This window comes from Linepithema humile, chromosome 5, assembly GCF_040581485.1.
Source record: "Linepithema humile isolate Giens D197 chromosome 5, Lhum_UNIL_v1.0, whole genome shotgun sequence".
NCBI lineage: Eukaryota > Metazoa > Arthropoda > Insecta > Hymenoptera > Formicidae > Linepithema > Linepithema humile.
In genome coordinates this window covers 7,260,128-7,277,440 of record NC_090132.1, presented here as the reverse complement: position 1 = coordinate 7,277,440, position 17,313 = coordinate 7,260,128, and the positions used below count along the sequence as shown (strand labels likewise).

Below are 17,313 nucleotides of genomic sequence, written 5' to 3'. Positions count from 1 at the left end.
ATGATCCGGAATTCCCTGGAAACACTTTATGCTAATTTTTCATCTACCATTTACCATTTATTACGTAAAAGCATGGAGAACGTGTGCTTATTCCAAGGTCACAACAAATATAGTTTATCTCACGCGATTGTACGAATCCGTTCGTTTTTCACGGACTTTCATTTATTATTTATATAATAATGCAATGAATACATTGTTATAATCCACTAAAAAACGTGACAGAACTATCGAGAGGAAGCATGGTATTAAATCATATGTTATTTCAAAATCTTTCTGAATTACATAAAAAATATCCAAAAAATACTATGCTTTGCATAAGCCATCGAAATTCTAAATATTAATGATGACATAATATATATATTTCCATAATATAAATCTCTTGCAAGCAATAATATAAGTCATATTTATATAAAATATTTCGAGCTGTCGAAAAAAAAATTTCCATGTATCTTCATTTCTTTCGCAGCATTTGTAAATGATCATGTTTCGCATCATTCAAAGTCAATTCACACATTCACTGCTATACGCTTGTAACGCGAAAATGTAAATATGTAGGAAGTACAATGTAAATATGTAGGAAGTACAATGCCAACGAATTTTGAAAGTTAATGGGAAGATCGAGCGAACGCGAGGAAATCACGATAATCAATTTCGGCAATTCAATCTCAAGCTTGGAATTCCTGTCGAGTCACTGGATAGATTCAATGTCAGCGCGTAGGGAAATGAGACCTCGATTTGATTTGGCGGGATCAAGGGAGACGACGAGGGCGGCGGCGGATAAGTAAAAGAGGTATTCAGGTGGAGGACACGAGAATGAAACTTGTCTTTTCGAGGAATTTGGCATAAGTTTCCGGTGGTAGGGGACGCCGGTCTGAACTCATCGTATAAAAGTCTTTGGACTCGCTGCTCTGGGAAGAGTCAGTCTCCATCCGAAAACGTGGTTCCTAAACAAGGTACGTACGTGGTGCATGGTCACACCATAACGAAGAGATATAGGAGTAAACCTTACAGAAACTTTGACTCTTCAAGATCTGCGATAAAAGAATTCTTGCATGTGCAGACTTAAATTACCTGTAAAAAAGTAGAAAAAATTAAAGTCTTTAAATTAGAGATAGTTTAACGTTAAATTTTGTTATATACATTCTTCTCAATTGCATATTGACAGATTATAACTATTGTTAAATATTTTTTAGACAAAGTTTTAAAATCTGTGTGTAACTTTTGTTATAAATCATTTTCTTCCGAGATTTTAAATCACAATTTTAGATTATTCACATATTTAAATTTGATATACTTAAATGATAAATTATTTCGTTAATAACAGTTGAGCAATCATTTTATATGTGTTCCATTTAAATACAGTATTTAATGTTACATACTTTTAATTATTTCATTATTATATTAATTTTATTTAAAGGAATGCGTGACATTCAATGATTCAAACAGTTGTAACATTTTTTGAAATCTTTTTAAATTATATTAAAAAAAGATCAATTATTTATATACTTGTTCATGTTCAAAATGCAAGATTCATGTTGTCATCGACTAGACTTTTCTATTTTATTCTCTTCAATAACTCCTATTTTTTTGTTCAGATGATGACGAGGTACATTGTTGTGCTGGTCGCTGTGCTAGCTGTAATCTACGCTCAACAACCCGAGACCGTCTCTCAGGACCAGCCGCAGCAAACGCTAGCAGCACCTGCGGCACCGGAATCGGAAATCGTCGTGTTCGATGGAACCGCATTACAACCAGACTCAACCGAGGTGGCTGAAACGCAACCACGCAATAAGAGAGCCCCGCTTCTCCTAAAGAAGGCTCTCCTGGGCGGTGCTCTTCTCGGTGCCGGAGCTCTCGGCGCTGGTGCTCTGGGCGCCGGTGTCCTCGGCGCTGGAGTCTTGGGTGCCGGAGCTCTTGGTGCTGGACTGTACAAGGCTAAATAGTAAGTTACATCTTTCACGCTACCTCTCTGAAAATGGGAGTCTAAAGAGAATAGAGAAATGTGTTGCATTTTACATTATTTATTTATTCATTATATTTATATAAAACTATAATAAGATGTTCAGCAGTGAGAAAGTTGCGTACATTTTTACCGAGTTCCGGATGTTGTCAGTTCAATTTTCACGATTCGTTATTTGCCGAAGTTTCGAAAGTTTGCTAAAAATATTACAGGGAAAGTGTCAAGTGCTTTTCTGTAAACTGTCGTAATCTTCTTTTAGCCTTGGTGGCGGATACGGCTACGGCGGCTACGGCGGCTACGGCGGCTACGGCGGCTACGGCGGCTACGGCGGCTACGGTGGCTACGGCGGCTATGGCGGTTACGGTGGCTACGGCGGCTACGGCGGTTACGGCGGATATCACGGCTACAACCCCGGCTATCATTATCACAGTCATTATCATAACGCTCCCCATCATAGTTACTACTCACCTCACCACCATCACTACAGCTACGGAGGACTGGGTTACGACTATTGGTAAACTGACCGACTTCAATGTGTATTGTGAGAGTAAGTAATTGATACATACTTAAATTTTCATACTTTACATATTTCACATTATTTTGAAAAACAATATCCGATATTTGAAAATTAATACAGTAACACATTTTCTTGTAGATCTCGTCGATGAACGGAACTACCTGCCAATTTATGTGGATTTCTTTCTAAATGTAATGTAAATTGAATGCTTCTTATGTGAATCATATTTATCAATGATGATAAGAGCTACCTCCTTTTTGTACAGTGTGCACGCAATATTTATGCATCGTAGATATGTTTACATATTTGTTATGAAACTTATCAACGATGCAAATTACACAGTTTTAATTTATACCAAACATGTTTTAATTTAAACCATTTATGTGTTGAATATTTTGAAGCATAATAAAATTTCTGAACAAAATCGACTATATAAAACGAATCAATTGACCATGGTTATCTATTATCCAATTCATTAACTTTCAAAAAATTATCTGGCGGTAAATATCAAAATATAATATTCTTTTATTTTCGACACAATGAAATGAGATATTATGCATTTAGTAGTTTACACATATCACATACACACACAGTTAAAGACCTAATATACTTAACTTTGCTAATCTGTATTGTCGCGTTTTAGTATTTCTAACAAGAGCGATATCAGACCTTTTATCCATCATTTTAAGTAAGGAGGCTAATGTGACATATCCGATACCAATACCTTTTGCTTCGCTAAACGATAAGTGACCCATTGTTAAATATCCCATAACTTCTCTATCGCAGGAATAGCGAACGTCTGTACATTCCGGGAGATACAATTTGGACATTTTTTCCAATTGATTCGATATAATTTTGCGCCGCGATAAAATGTCCAAGTGTTTGTCTTCGTCCAACTTACCGCTGGGTCCTTCCAACAATGTCAATACATTGTCTCCAAGCGTTTTCTTCAATCGAATTCTGTGCCGTCTTAAGCGTTTTAACAGCATCAAGTGACTTTTGCGCAATATTTTACGAGACCTTTCGTTCGGATCGGCGTGACGTTTTTCGACAGGCCCCGACCACTTCTTATTACTTTCAAACTTTTCCAAATCTTCCCGCGTGGGCATGCATACAATAGCAAACTCTTTCGGCGATCCTTTTCCCACCATAGATACTTTAACGTGAACTAAACAATTTTTATATTTGTCCAATTCTTGAAAGTCGGATTTTGTAACTTGAGCAGGCAACCTTGCATATCTTTTCTTAACAGGAGAAGTAATGCCCGCTTGTAAAAGCAGTAAATGTTCACGACTCCTCAGGACGTAAAAATTTTCAACATCCGACCAGTCCTTCGTCAAATTTTTCCAGTCGCAGAAAAAAGGGCTGCTAATACCAACCTTAATAAAATTCACTCTTCTATTTGGCGGATAGCGGAAATACTTGTTAGTCAATTCCTCCTTCGTACACAATGCTTCCCTCGCGTAAGCGGGACTGTCGGGATCATTAATATCTAGTACATTTAGAATCAAACTTTCGAAAGCTACTGATCTTGATTCTCGAAGCGCTCCTACTCTTACACATCGCATTACGAAGGCAATCCAAAATGGCATTGACCATCTAGCTGGTATAATAATGTCCATACCAGAACCTAAACCTGTTAACATATAATTTGTTGTAAACAATAATCTTAAAATTTATGCATATCACTGTATATTACAAATATACAAATTATATTTTGTTACATACCTGTAATCGTTCCCTCCTTCTGAATAAGGAGTATAGGTATCTTTGCCATGATGTTCTCATTGTAATACTGGTCGTTTAATATACCAGGTACAAGACACTCACCCCTGAGCTTATTAATTGCACTTGTGGACACGCAGGAATTGCTCACAGTATGACGTATTTCTGCATCCCAAAAAGGAGTGCGGTTTGAATTTATTGGTGACTGATCAATTGGCTTTAATCGCGAACTTGTCTCCTCCATTTTACATTTTGTTCTTTTCTCAGGTAAATAAAAACGTGGATCTAAAACAGTTAATCCAATAATCATACTCGTTGGCAAGAAATTTGGCTCCCTAGACTTCATTGTTTGCCACAATTGATTTTGTATCTTAAAAGCTTCCATGTTTTCCTGACTTTTATAGTACTTAATATGCCATACTTTTTTACTAAGTTCCTGTATATTCAAATCTTTCAGAATTACAGTATTGTTTTCACTTGTTTCGTCAATTGTCATTTTCTCTGTAGGTTGCAAAATATTACTGTCTGTTGATTCTTTACTTGTGTCTAATTCTTTCTCGCTTGACAAATTATGTTCTAATTCAGTTAAGGATGGTAGATGTAATGCCTCAGTTAATACTTTTAGAGCCAATGGTCCATAGAGTCGAAATCTATTCAATGCATTTCTTAATATAATCATTTCGCAATTTAAATCATTTGTATACAGACAGTTTAAGTTGTGCGTGTCAGTTGCGCTTTTTTCAACATTTTTCTGTTTAAATTCAAAACTCGATATTATCTCATCAAAAAAATCGTTGTAAAAGGCAGGATGTACCCAGATCCAAATTGTCCTAACATCCGATTCCTTCGGTCGCCAGAAAAAATTTACATTGCCAATAGGGAAATGTGGATAACCATTTTTCTTAAAAAACATCACAGCACCTTCTCTATTACCATTAATCCATTTTTTTGCTGCAAAAGTTAACGTCGTTGGATTGCAATGTGTTTTCAGTGTTGTCTTTAGCAAATTTTCCTCTCCTTTTATTTCAATGCAAGTATAGTAAGAAATATCTTGCAGCAGGCAGTGCTTTGTGACAGCACGATAATTAGCTCTAAAGCATTTGTCGTTTGGATAATTCGCAATTCTATATCCCCATTTGTCGATCATGTGAAAGCGTTTTGCATGCCAAATGTGAGTTTCCAACCAAATTTTATTACGTTGTCTACGGCTGTATTCAGAAAGTAAATTGCGTGGTCTTCTACGATATTTCCGGGATGGCCGTTTGCTTATTAGTGGTAAATTTTTGCCATTTGCTGATTTTGTCATTTGTGCCAAATGTGCTTCTCGTAATCTACGTGGTAGTCTTTTGACATTGTGAGACATAACACGTCTACGCATATATACAGGAAGCTTTTGAAACACCAACTTGGTTTGCTTAGGATTTTCTGCAAATGAAAAAGATACCAGTGTTTAAAATATTATATTGTATATTTAAAATACAATATTTTTCAATATTAAATATTTCTTTAGCTAAATCTTAATTAGATTTAGTTAAAGCAAATTTTTTTAAACTGTCTAAAAATAAAATCTTATTATTCACGTAAAAAGCTCTAAAAATAAAAAAGTATTAATAAACTTGAAGTCTAGGCTTGTAATTTTCAATAGATATAGTGGTAGGAGGATCTCAAGCCCAAGTAGATCGTATTTCTTGAAAAATATTCTTTATTACACCAATGTTAGAACAAACGTTTCGGCTGATCATACTTGGGCTTGAGATCCTCTTATCACTATATCTATTAAAAAAGTATTAATATTTTTACATTCTTGTAAAGGAAAAACTGATTCAATATTGACATCCAAATCAATATTTAAAACAAATCATAACTGATGTGAAATATTAACATAGAACAGATTGAAGCAGATATAATACAAATTTATTAGAACCTTAATATTATTATTAATTTGTTAATACAACATTACCTATCGAATATGTCATCATGGATATTTCTTGAGCTCGTGAAGAGGCGAATTGTGCAATGGAAACTTCATGTGGAAGTGATTGGGATCCTCCCAAAAATTCATCAAATTGCTTCCTTTTTGCCATAATATTTACTTGTCAATATATTATACTTTTACCAAATTTACTTATTCTTTCAAGTAAAAGTATGTTTCAGAATTGTAGCACTTAAAATATATAATATATAATGTAACAATTATATTATCAACAATAATATTATATAAAATATAACAGCACAAAATATAAAAAAATAAAGATTATTTTTGAACTTCTGTAGAATTGTTACATGTTTACCGGCATCACGAAATCAAACAGAGGTTAAGTCCACGTGATCTCATTTTGAATTCAAATATTATATAGTGTGGTCGCATGTGACCAATGGTTTGAGTCTTGACTACAATGTTTGAGTCTTAAATAAAATAATTGAGTTAACTGTCTCACGTAGACTAATAAATTAATTTCTTTAAGAAAAAATTTAAATTTTGCACTAATTTCGCATCCTGCGACGGCTCTCAATGCCTTTCTATAATATTTTTAAAATAATTGAATTGTAAGATAATTATGAGAGGGCAATATGTGATTTTATTAGGCTTTATTCAAACAGTCTTTTTACATCAGATACGATGCGCCGCGATACAAAGGAATACGAGCGCACGTGCAGACATTTGGACGGTTCGACTCAGACTCTCGTGTCCGAAGTCCGAAGTCACGCTCGCGCAGCCACACACCGCTACGCCTTAGCTCGATTACGTGTGAGCCAATGAAAGACTAGCTCAGGTGCCATCGGATTGGTTTGGGGAAACTCGAACGGCCAATGACGGCTCATGGCTGATATGCACGCATTTGATTGGGCGAGAATGCAACCTTCTAGTAACTAGCATCTTACAGAATAAAATTTTATTTAATATAATATAAATATAAATTAATACAAATATTAATATAAATTTATAAGAGACTCACGACTGAATCATTTTCTTATGCACATAAAAATATTTGTGCAAGCTTGCCTCTGAATATACCTTAAAGCGGAATGAAATGTTTTGAGTTTCTAATCATGTGTCGTGCTATACAATGCTATAACATGTGATAGTAAGAACCGGCAATGATTAGCACAATGATTCTTCGATAAATAAATCACATGTTATTTGTCGACATTTGAAAGATCATTAATATAGAAGTTCGATATCTCTTAGTATTCTTTGAATTTTATCGATAAGGTTAGTTTGATGCAAGCGAACATCATGTACGTGTAAGAAAGGTTAATCAAGTCTTTAATTTTGTTAATTATTACATATAAAATAAATAAACGTGATGTCACGTGCGTTATTTTATTGTGAAATATTGCGTCGATATTGCTAATGACTTGCTCTGAGAGAATCTTTGCGAGAAGAAAAGTTCATATGTTTGTGTAAATTGAAGTGAAACCGTCTCTATGATGAATAAATTAAATAACATACCGTCAAACATCGACTTGGATGATCCAAGATTTCGTATTAGACCATACCAGCAAATTGTAGCTTCTTGCACCGGTGCATTTATCACATCGGTGTTTGGTAAGTTTGTATCTGATGTATCAGTTGTGTAATTATGCAACGTTTTTAAATAAAATATAATATTTATATTTTTAAATGCAATATATTTAGATTTTAATTCGTTGATTGCTTATACAATCATATTTCTTTTAAATGGCAAGTTAAGTTAAAATGTTTTAACTATTTATATATTTTGTTTGATTTTTACAGTGACTCCATTAGATGTGGTAAAAATACGTCTTCAAACGCAGCAGAAAGCAATGCTGTCAAATAAATGTTTTCTTTATTGCAATGGTTTAATGGATCATTTATGTCCTTGTATGAATGGTAAAATGCCAGAATGGATGAGAAGGAATGGAAAATTCAATGGAACAGTGGTATGCGATAATTGGACAATTGTAATACAATTTAATATTAATTTTAAATCTCTGTTATTCTAATTAATTCTTTATTTTCAGGACGCTTTAATAAAAATAAGTAGAAATGAGGGTATAATATCGTTATGGAGTGGCTTGAGTCCCACTCTTGTTTTAGCTATACCTGCAACTGTTATATACTTTGTTTCATATGAACAGCTAAGATTATATCTTAAGGTAAAAATACATTGCTATTTTTACTGTTTTATTTCTTTGCATCACTGATTTAGTTAAAAGCATATAATCTAGAAATGTTAATGTTATAATATCACATTTTAGGATAAGTACAATAAAGAGTTTAAGAAAAGGAGAACTAATGTTGAACAACCTTTTTGGATACCAGTATTAGCTGGTGGTACAGCACGGATCTGGGCTGCAACACTGGTGAGTCCAGTGGAGTTAATAAGAACAAAAATGCAATCACAGAGACTAAGTTATCCAGGTAGGCTAAATACAAATCTTAGTGTAAAAATAACAAATGATGTAATAATAATATTAAATTGTAATAAAGTTTAATCCAAAATTTTTTATGATTTAAAATGTTATATCTATTTCAGAAATAACACAAGTGTTGAAAACGGTTGTGAAATATAGCGGTATTTCTGGTTTATGGATGGGATTGAGTTCAACACTTCTTCGTGACGTTCCTTTTAGTGCTATATATTGGTTGAATTATGAGACTATAAAGAAAATGTTTTATAACTCCCAGCAGACTTTTACTTTTAATCTGGCAGCGGGAGCTGTGGCTGGATCTGTATGTATTTTTCATAAAAATATAATTTATTGTTATAATGCTTTATATATCTTACAATCATGCTAAACTGGAAATTTGCAGATTGCAGCATTTTTCACTATTCCATTTGATGTAGTAAAAACGCACAGGCAAATCGAAATGGGTGAGAAAGAAATTTATTCAGGTAAATATTGTATAAGATGAACTCTTTCTTCTTTTTTTAATAATTTATTAGCATTTTTTTCGATGTTTAAAACTTTGTTTCATATCTTTGCTGTATCAATTTAATAACTGAAATGAAATGTAAGTAGAGATTGAATTATAAAGTTGATTTATATAAATTTTTAGATAAACCTATTCGCAGTAGCAATACTTGGATCATCATACAGAGGATTTATCATCAGAATGGATTCAGAGGTTTATTTACAGGATTAACACCACGTTTGGTAAAAGTAGCTCCAGCTTGTGCAATTATGATTGCGACTTTCGAACATGGCAAGCGTTTCTTCCAATCATATAATGCTAGTAAGAGTATCGAAATTGAGATAGAGCGTGATGTTCATTTATTGCAGCACAAATCTAATAGTACAGAATGACAAATTATGACAGAGAAAATTGTACAATTTTTATACGAATTAATCTGATATAAATTTGAGTTAATCTTTAAATTTGATTTCTAATTTTGTATAATGTTCATTAGTTTAGAATAATTCGGTGTTAAGATTGTATGATTATAAATTTTAAAATATGAATAACATAATGTTCATATGTATATACATTGTTATAAATATAAACATGAATTATAATTTTAATTTTAATTGCAATTGAATGAAATACATCAAAGAATGCTATATTGTCATGTTCTATATTTTGATTGTATTATTTATATACATTAATACGTGTTCATATATGCGACTATGCAAATTCGTCTGAATAGACCTTAATGCATGCGATTGATTTGTTAACCAAAGATAGTGCTTATAATTAATTTTATATTCATTGATTGAAAAATCGATATCAAAATTTGTGGTTATAAATATTCGTAAGTAATAATAGATATTCTTCTCGCACATTATTAACAATTAATTAATATAAGATATAATCACACATTAAATAATGACACCATAGAAATCACGAGTACTTCAGAAAAGAAAATTGATTCCTTGATTTGGGAAAAAAATTGTCAGATCGTGGCCAATCACGCTAGCGGATCGGATATGATTCTTTGTTGTCCACAGCACTGAACTGTATATCGTATGCGGTAACAGCAACGTGGAGTCAACAGAGAAATTAAAAGTTACTTGTACATCATTCTGCATCTTTTCTACTTCAACATGACACAAATATAGCTTTATTAGATAAATCATGATATTGAAGACAGAAATAATGGTATTATTCGCACGATGGCAACTTAACACACAGTTTAGTGCTTGCACTGATTATTCGCTGCGGACGAGAAGTCTGCTCGGCTAAATTCGGTTGGTCGATAAACGGAGTCGGAGGGGGCTTGCTCGGAAGAAGAGCGAATAGGTCACTGCACGGAAGTCGGTCCGTTCCGTTGGTAGCCGCGGTCGCGATAAGTCGGTGCTCTTGTCAGGCGTTTCACGTACACACGCGTTTCCACTCATACTCAATCTAACATTCCAAGGGCCGGGTCCTTCTGCCGTCTCTTCGACACTGCTCTTTGGTGAGTGCCCGTTGCCTGTGCAAAGTGAGTAAAAATCGTCCCGTAGTCGTGTCCGTCCGTCGCTAACGTCGCGCCGCGAGTCACAAGATAGAGTGCACGCATTCTGCACGCATTATTATCGGAAACGTGAGTCAATATTGCATCTTTCGTCGGCCGCGTTTTGTTCGTCTGCTCGATAGCCGTGCGAATCGAGAGAGGGAGGGCGGCCATTTTCCATCGTAACGTGCTGTCTTATGAATTTGCCACCCGGCATTTATCGTCTCCGTCAGGATTTATCGACGTATGTCATTCCGCGGATCCGTCCGAAGCTGGTCGCGAGCGAGTTCTACGGATGACTGTCTAGAACTTGTTCGCGCGAGAAGTCGACGATGACCGCGTTGCGGCGTTACGTAATATTCGGCGCTCGAGGGCGAACGGTTCGATCGCACGGCACGCGGCCACTTCGTCTGTGGCCAGCTTTACGACACTCGCGCGCCGAAGGTCGTGGTGGTGATTCCGTTAATACGAGACCTATAACCGTGCGTATTTTCGTTTTCCAGGTATCTTGCGTAGAGTCCGCACCATAGCAAACGTCACCATGTACGCCTGCAGCCGATTCATCGCGCCCATCGCTAAATCCACCGTAAGTAAAAGAAAGAGGAAAAGTTTGACTGACTTTTCGGCGAATTTTCGCGTGCGCGTGCATTATATAACAACTCCCCCTTGTTTTTCACACTTTTTCCTCAAACATGCATATTTTCTTGCCTCGTTACAGTTGGTCTCCGGCACCAAGACCTATCTACGGCCGCTGAGCAGTGCCGTGATCAGCCACAGCCAGTCCTTACAGCAGAATCAAATTCAGACGCCCGTCAGTTTGGTGAGTAGGTTATCATTCCTTTTTCCTCTCTTACATTGCATAACTTTTTGAGATCAAGGTTACATAAGCAACTAGTTTTATTGTATAAAGTAAAGATTTTGAATCTTAATGATAAAAGTTGACATTGATAGTGTAGAATTTTGTATTTTGTAATTGTGAGGAAAAATTAAATCATTATCAGTCACTTTTGACATTCAAGTATGTACAATAAATACATTAAAATGAAGTGCAGACATGTTAATTGAGTATAGAAGGCATTAAATATCAATTTTTAACAAATTTAATAGTATTCAAGTATTTTGTAATTCATAATTTTTAATTTTAAATATATCTGTATTTCTTGTAACTGATGGCAGATCTGTACTAGTTTATAGAAGCTCTTTTTTAATTAATTCTTAGTAAATTAACTAAAATAGTTATTAAATATTTTATTCAGATCTCATACTTGGAAATTTGTCTTTAATTGGTCCAACAGAGAAGTGGAGGTTATGAAATGTCATTATATCATTGAAACTTTATGTATGCAAAGTTGTAAAGCAAAAACTTTTTATAAATAATCTTATTGTATATTTTTAACAAGCAAATACTAATGATATCTAACTTGTGATATTTTGGTGCAGTCACCAATTGTGCGTAGCTTCCAAACTTCCACAGTCAGTCGTGACATTGATTCTGCTGCAAAATTCATTGGTGCTGGAGCTGCCACTGTGGGAGTAGCAGGATCTGGTATGCATCTATAAAAATTTATAATTATTAGTTATCAGAGAGCATTTTATAATAATGGTATAAAAAATAATATATCTAGTAAAATATATCAATAATAATAGAATTTGTACAATAAGTTTGTCAATGAGATATTTTTAATGGATGATTTGAATTTATTACAATTTTTTTTTATTGAACTCATTTAATAATTTTAAAATCAATCCTTGAATAAGAATATTTCTTCTTTTCCTTTCCTTTCCTTTTCAAATGACATAATTTAAACATTTATTATAGTATTCTTAATATCACACTTATATAATCTTTTATTTTTTTAACATAATAGAATTTATTTTGAAATTTACTAAAGATGTTTAAATTCCTCTTGGAAGGTGTGATATATTTATTTTTTAATGGATAATGAGCAATTGTATAAAATTAATAAATTATAAATTTATTAGGTAACATCATGTTTGTTTTAAAATAGTTTTGTTATATCTATATTGTGTTTAAAGAAATGATTCTATATTGTAGGAATTGGTATTGGTTTGGTTTTTGGATCCCTAATAATTGGTTATGCACGTAATCCCTCCTTGAAACAGCAAGTTTTTAACTATGCTATCCTTGGCTTTGCGCTGTCTGAAGCAATGGGTCTCTTTTGCTTGATGATGGCCCTCCTTATATTATTCGCCTTTTGAATCCCTCCCTGGATCCCTTCATGGAAGTGAAGTTATAAGATACATTCAGTTTTTTGGAAAACATATTTAATTACTCGATTTATATTCACTGTTTTGTTAAATAGGATACGTGTATATAGATCGTTATATAATACATTGTACATACAGAAGTACAGTTGGCACAATGTGATTCAAATATCAATAAAAGCCCCCAATTGAAATTGTTTTGTCATAGTCATCTTTTTTTTGTAATAGTGGATAAATTATTATTTCAGGTGCTGGAATTGGATCCGTATTCGGTTCTCTAATCATCGGCTATGCGAGGAATCCTTCCTTGAAACAGCAATTATTCTCATACGCCATCTTGGGCTTTGCCCTGTCTGAGGCCATGGGTCTATTTTGTCTTATGATGGCTTTCCTACTCCTTTTCGCCTTTTAAGCCACAATATCTGCATAAGAAATTGCTGATAGTTTTAGTGCGTCACTGCCAAGGCAGCGTCGCTTGGCTCTATGGGGAAAGGCGACGGCTGTCTCTGGTGCGCGGGATGCCATGAAATCATTAGAGAAGCTCAGATTTTCGTGGTTCGATGGGGTGCGACGGTGCGACAATGAACAAGAAAGAACAAGGGCTGCAGTACACATGCAGTTACACGTCATCGTGCGGACCGTCCCGGCCCTATCCAAGCCTTCAGCTTGTTTGTAATTATTTCATGGCCTACTGTCTCATGTAGCGTATAACTCACATTGTTATAAAACAATTTCAGTGTAACGAAACGAATAAGACATTATTGAAAGTTGAAATTAAAAGAGAGAAAAAAAAAAAGAAACGACAGCCTCACCCGCATACCCATACACGCACGTACGTTAATCATCCTGTTTAGAGTGTCCTATGCGATATAGTTCACTCTTCGAAGATCTTTTTTGTCATCTAATGAATTCATCATTGTTGTGCCGTCGCGTACGCACGTTGTTGAGGTAATTCTTGACGATAAAAAAAAGAACTGTACAGTAATAACGAATAAACACCTTTGTCGTGAACATATGAATTTTTGTAAATACTTGTCTTGAAATTTCCTCTTTCATCAGGTTCTCTGTTCGAAGACGTCTTGTTCACATAAACCGTTGTCCCCCAAAAATAAATTTATCTCTACATAGTGTGTTATGTAAATTATGTAAAAATAAATTTTCGTAGTACAAAGTTATCTTGATTAACTAAATGTGTTCTTAAAATATAAAATTATCTTGTAGGGCTTTTTTAGCTGTGGCAAAAATATATATATATATATATAATATATTTAAAAGATATTTTTATATATATATATATATAATATACTGTCAATTTGTTATTATCAAATTACGTGCATATACGTAAAATTTGTATTCAAGTATATTCTTGAAATATGTCTTGCTTTATTATGAATCAAATCTACAAATACAGTTTCGTAAAAATTAAAGATATCCAGTATTGTACTTAACAAATTGCATACTAAATTATATTTTAATATACGTCTATCATTTATTTATTAAGTTGGGATTGTACAATACACATACATTCAAAACTATTTAAATGCATTTAATTTAAATCGTGTAAGCGCTCTAAATATTGTGTCATTCGTAATGATAAAAATCATTACCAAGTCCACAAAAAATTATTTTATAAATATAATAAATCTAACGTATTGAGTTAAAATCGATATGCCAATCGACACACAAAGTCCTACATTTTTTCTTTTATATCTTTACATATATTTAAATACTTATGTTATGTGTTTAGAACACAATCCAGGATTTTTATAATAAATCATGGAGTTAAAAATCAGAATACGCGCAATCGGGGATACAGTGATGTGATGTATATACATGTGAGGATGAAACTTTATATATGTATGTTATATACAAGCATATCTATATGTATACATAACACACATACACACACTTAATGTAATATTTATATGAAGATTTTCTTTGTAGTGTTATAAATTATAAACTTTATGTTAAAAGTTTGCATTAAAGAAAGATATTGGCATATAATAAGGGGGAGGTATAAGTAAAAATTAATATAATGAAATGATATTTTTAAATAATTGATGAAATTACAAGTAAAACCTAGTTTCACCATGTGAATTATGTCAATTTCATATGGTAATTATTAATACATATGTTATAAAATGTGATTAATTTGATTATAATATCCATTATTTTCGGAATTAAATTTAAAAAAATTTGTTCATACACATTATTTAGATTCAAAGTTTTTTTCAGAATTTGTGAATTAATCTTGTAATCTTATGTGCTTTGGTATATTAGATTAATAGATTCTATTTTTTTCTAAAATTAATTTCTAAATTAATTTTTATCACAATATGCGCAAGTATTTTTATTTGTATTAAATCTATATATATTTCTTAGCATAAGAAAGTAATAGTTTATAGCATTGTCATATGCAAACACTGCAAGGAATATTCTTCATGATAAACTGAAGACTCTATATATACTTTGTATTCTATAATGTTGTACTATATAGAATATTTAACAAATATTCTTAAATTATTCCGTTTCGCTGATAAACCTCATAGATTCTATTGAATTATTATTTGGTAGAATTTAATTGTTCTAAAAGATTCTCTCGTTCTCGAAGGCATGTCCATGCTTTCTCCTGGTCTTTTCTCGTCAGTGGAACTTTTCTCTGTTTCGCAAGTGTCAATTTCTTATAATGCTCGATCACCTCATTGTCGGCAACACTAATTTTCCGTTTTAACGCTTGCCTTTTACTCTCATCTTGAGCTAGATTTAGTAATCTTTTCAGCTGCGTAACATTGTGATTAGACAATGCAGTAAGTTCCTGCTGACATCTTTTAATTTCCGCTAAAATTTCATCGTCTTCTTGATCCTTCTTCTGTGTGTCAGGTTCTAAGAATCCTTGTTCAACCAGCTCTTTATGCATTCGTAGTTCCAAGTTAATGGAATTCTGAATGGTGAGATCTCTCAAGACAGGTGGATCCCCATCTCGAAATAATTTATTCTCAGTGTTATTATTCGCGACGTACACATTCTCCTCTAACAGTGCAGAAACCAGTCTCTGAGTAAGAGGTCCTGCGATGCCATTAGCTTTTTTATCATTTTTCGATATCAAATGCGACATATCTGTACGACTTTTCTTCTTTTCCCTGTTCACATTTGCTGCATCCTCCTCTTGCAGCAGATCGTTGTGTGCCCACATTAAACTATAATGACGGCCCAAAGGAGGAATCTTCTTGAATTCACTTATATCACCATGCGTAGCAACCAATTCTTCTAATAATTTAATGTCATCGGGCATGATGTCGGTACAGTAAGGATCCACCGATGCCCAGAACTTGTTGGGTGTGTCATTTTTCGGTAGAAGCAATTTTGGCACATCCGACTTAGATCCCTCAATCCTTGTAATATCGTGTAAGTTTGGTACCACCTGACTGGTTGAACTTCCCATTGCTTTCTGCTTGAAGAGTTTTGTATGTATAGGTGATTGACTTTTAGCATTCACTTCTTTCGGCTTGAATTTCTCCTCGCGCACTTTTTTATCTATTAAAGACAAATTCTTCCCACTTTTTGATCTTCTATCTCTACGTTCTTCCGCTGAGGATAAATTAGTAATTTCATCCTGAAGTGTACGATGTCTTACAACAACTGCCGACAGAAGAGTCTCAAGTTCCAATTGTAGTTCATCAAGATCTTCCATGCCTACACCTTCTTCTGCTGAGCGTTTCAAGATGCTGATATATTTTGGCAAATGTCGACTGTTATCGATAGTTTTTAAAATAATCTGAGACGTTGTGGGCTCTGGTGCTTCTGGACTTGTGTCAGAGTTCATCAGTGAAGACTGAGCCGTCTTCCCTGATTCACGTGCCTTGACAACAGCCTTTTTAGAACTTTGCTTTCCTTTTCCCGACATATTTCTGAATGAGTTGTGGCAGTCAGTAATCAGAAACAATCAAAGTCTTTGCTTCAAAGATTGTAACCAATTTAACGCAGCCTCAAACAGATTTCATGTTGTCTACAATTACAATTATTTAACGTAAGTATTCAATGTTTGCAAAAAATTTTTCGATAACTATTATCATCAAGATATTATACGTACCTTGCATTAATTTTAGGAATAAAATATGTTTGCTATATATGAATAAAATTAATAAAAAAATGAATAAAGAAAATGATGCACATTATTATAAAGGTTATAATCGTCACCATTAACTGTAAAAAAAGAGAGTAGATGTGTAATGACTCCGAAGGATCTCCCCTCTTGCGGCCATGCTACTAAACTATAAAAAGAACAAACTCATAGAATGCAGAATACATAGATAAGAAATAAAATAATCGAATAGTTTGTCCGTTATTGGTCAGAAAGTTTCTAGTAAAGAAGTACCTGATTGGTTATTGCAAACGACTCGTGTAGCATAAACTTGTCCAATAATCTTTGGGATGTGATTTGGACAAAAACTTGGATAAAACAAAAACTTTGCAAGTTATTCGAC

General features: G+C 33.7%; 5 protein-coding genes and 1 long non-coding RNA gene across 10 annotated transcripts; 3 read left to right on the top strand and 3 right to left on the bottom strand.

The window, feature by feature from the left end:
* The first annotated feature begins 503 nt into the window (after positions 1–503).
* Positions 504–2,919, top strand: LOC105677271 (prisilkin-39). Of its 2 annotated transcripts, XM_012375774.2 has the most exons (4): positions 506–953; positions 1,596–1,942; positions 2,220–2,507; positions 2,616–2,919. In XM_012375774.2, exons 2-3 carry the CDS (start codon positions 1,596–1,598, stop codon positions 2,476–2,478), a joined length of 606 nt encoding a protein of 201 aa, XP_012231197.2. In that variant the 5' UTR covers positions 506–953; the 3' UTR covers positions 2,479–2,507; positions 2,616–2,919. The 2 variants fall into 2 exon arrangements, with proteins under 2 accessions (XP_067210927.1, XP_012231197.2); XM_067354826.1 differs by having other exon boundaries at positions 504–953; positions 2,220–2,919.
* Positions 2,006–6,869, bottom strand: Pop1 (POP1 ribonuclease P/MRP subunit). 2 transcript variants are annotated; one of them, XM_012375772.2, is made up of 4 exons: positions 6,494–6,869; positions 6,163–6,366; positions 4,206–5,627; positions 2,006–4,113 (listed from the first exon to the last, which is right to left on the bottom strand). In XM_012375772.2, the coding sequence occupies exons 2-4, from the start codon at positions 6,284–6,286 to the stop codon at positions 3,071–3,073; spliced, it is 2,589 nt and encodes an 862-aa protein (XP_012231195.2). In that variant the 5' UTR covers positions 6,287–6,366; positions 6,494–6,869; the 3' UTR covers positions 2,006–3,070. The 2 variants fall into 2 exon arrangements, with proteins under 2 accessions (XP_012231195.2, XP_067210902.1); XM_067354801.1 differs by having other exon boundaries at positions 6,163–6,869.
* A 382-nt stretch (positions 6,870–7,251) lies between these two features.
* Positions 7,252–9,548, top strand: LOC105677273 (mitochondrial glutathione transporter SLC25A40-like). The gene is made up of 7 exons (XM_012375776.2): positions 7,252–7,752; positions 7,942–8,108; positions 8,190–8,324; positions 8,427–8,589; positions 8,705–8,901; positions 8,983–9,064; positions 9,229–9,548. Exons 1-7 carry the CDS (start codon positions 7,632–7,634, stop codon positions 9,474–9,476), a joined length of 1,113 nt encoding a protein of 370 aa, XP_012231199.1. The 5' UTR covers positions 7,252–7,631; the 3' UTR covers positions 9,477–9,548.
* Positions 9,549–9,729: 181 nt separating this feature from the next.
* Positions 9,730–10,393, bottom strand: LOC105677275 (uncharacterized). The gene is made up of 2 exons (XR_001101533.2): positions 10,301–10,393; positions 9,730–10,204 (listed from the first exon to the last, which is right to left on the bottom strand). It is a non-coding gene; the product is annotated as an uncharacterized lncRNA (long non-coding RNA).
* A 22-nt stretch (positions 10,394–10,415) lies between these two features.
* Positions 10,416–13,840, top strand: ATPsynC (ATP synthase, subunit C). Of its 3 annotated transcripts, none has more exons than XM_012375777.2 (5): positions 10,416–10,567; positions 11,107–11,189; positions 11,322–11,423; positions 12,044–12,149; positions 13,078–13,840. In XM_012375777.2, the coding sequence occupies exons 2-5, from the start codon at positions 11,145–11,147 to the stop codon at positions 13,239–13,241; spliced, it is 417 nt and encodes a 138-aa protein (XP_012231200.1). In that variant the 5' UTR covers positions 10,416–10,567; positions 11,107–11,144; the 3' UTR covers positions 13,242–13,840. The 3 variants fall into 3 exon arrangements, with proteins under 3 accessions (XP_012231200.1, XP_012231201.1, XP_012231203.1); XM_012375778.2 differs by having other exon boundaries at positions 10,443–10,591; XM_012375780.2 differs by lacking the exon at positions 10,416–10,567 and adding an exon at positions 10,670–10,693.
* A 352-nt stretch (positions 13,841–14,192) lies between these two features.
* On the bottom strand, positions 14,193–17,077 carry Ada3 (transcriptional adaptor 3). The gene is made up of 2 exons (XM_012375775.2): positions 16,920–17,077; positions 14,193–16,835 (listed from the first exon to the last, which is right to left on the bottom strand). The coding sequence occupies exon 2, from the start codon at positions 16,731–16,733 to the stop codon at positions 15,393–15,395; it is 1,341 nt and encodes a 446-aa protein (XP_012231198.1). The 5' UTR covers positions 16,734–16,835; positions 16,920–17,077; the 3' UTR covers positions 14,193–15,392.
* Between the last annotated feature and the right edge of the window lie 236 nt (positions 17,078–17,313).

What these genes read in the sequence shown, in the direction of transcription:
- Pop1 (XM_067354801.1), bottom strand. Translation starts at nt 6,286, where the DNA reads ATGGCAAAAAGGAAGCAATTTGATGAATTTTTGGGAGGATCCCAATCA. An exon ending in CATGATGACATATTCGATAG is followed by an intron (nt 5,628 to 6,162) that starts GTAATGTTGTAT and finishes TTTCATTTGCAG; the next exon opens with AAAATCCTAAGCAAACCAAG. An exon ending in GAAGGAGGGAACGATTACAG is followed by an intron (nt 4,114 to 4,205) that starts GTATGTAACAAA and finishes ATATGTTAACAG; the next exon opens with GTTTAGGTTCTGGTATGGAC.
- Ada3 (XM_012375775.2), bottom strand. Translation starts at nt 16,733, where the DNA reads ATGTCGGGAAAAGGAAAGCAAAGTTCTAAAAAGGCTGTTGTCAAGGCA.
- LOC105677271 (XM_067354826.1), top strand. Translation starts at nt 1,596, where the DNA reads ATGATGACGAGGTACATTGTTGTGCTGGTCGCTGTGCTAGCTGTAATC. An exon ending in GGACTGTACAAGGCTAAATA is followed by an intron (nt 1,943 to 2,219) that starts GTAAGTTACATC and finishes ATCTTCTTTTAG; the next exon opens with CCTTGGTGGCGGATACGGCT.
- LOC105677273 (XM_012375776.2), top strand. Translation starts at nt 7,632, where the DNA reads ATGATGAATAAATTAAATAACATACCGTCAAACATCGACTTGGATGAT. An exon ending in GAAAATTCAATGGAACAGTG is followed by an intron (nt 8,109 to 8,189) that starts GTATGCGATAAT and finishes CTTTATTTTCAG; the next exon opens with GACGCTTTAATAAAAATAAG. An exon ending in ACAGAGACTAAGTTATCCAG is followed by an intron (nt 8,590 to 8,704) that starts GTAGGCTAAATA and finishes TATCTATTTCAG; the next exon opens with AAATAACACAAGTGTTGAAA.
- ATPsynC (XM_012375777.2), top strand. Translation starts at nt 11,145, where the DNA reads ATGTACGCCTGCAGCCGATTCATCGCGCCCATCGCTAAATCCACC. An exon ending in TTCAGACGCCCGTCAGTTTG is followed by an intron (nt 11,424 to 12,043) that starts GTGAGTAGGTTA and finishes ATTTTGGTGCAG; the next exon opens with TCACCAATTGTGCGTAGCTT. An exon ending in TGTGGGAGTAGCAGGATCTG is followed by an intron (nt 12,150 to 13,077) that starts GTATGCATCTAT and finishes TTATTATTTCAG; the next exon opens with GTGCTGGAATTGGATCCGTA.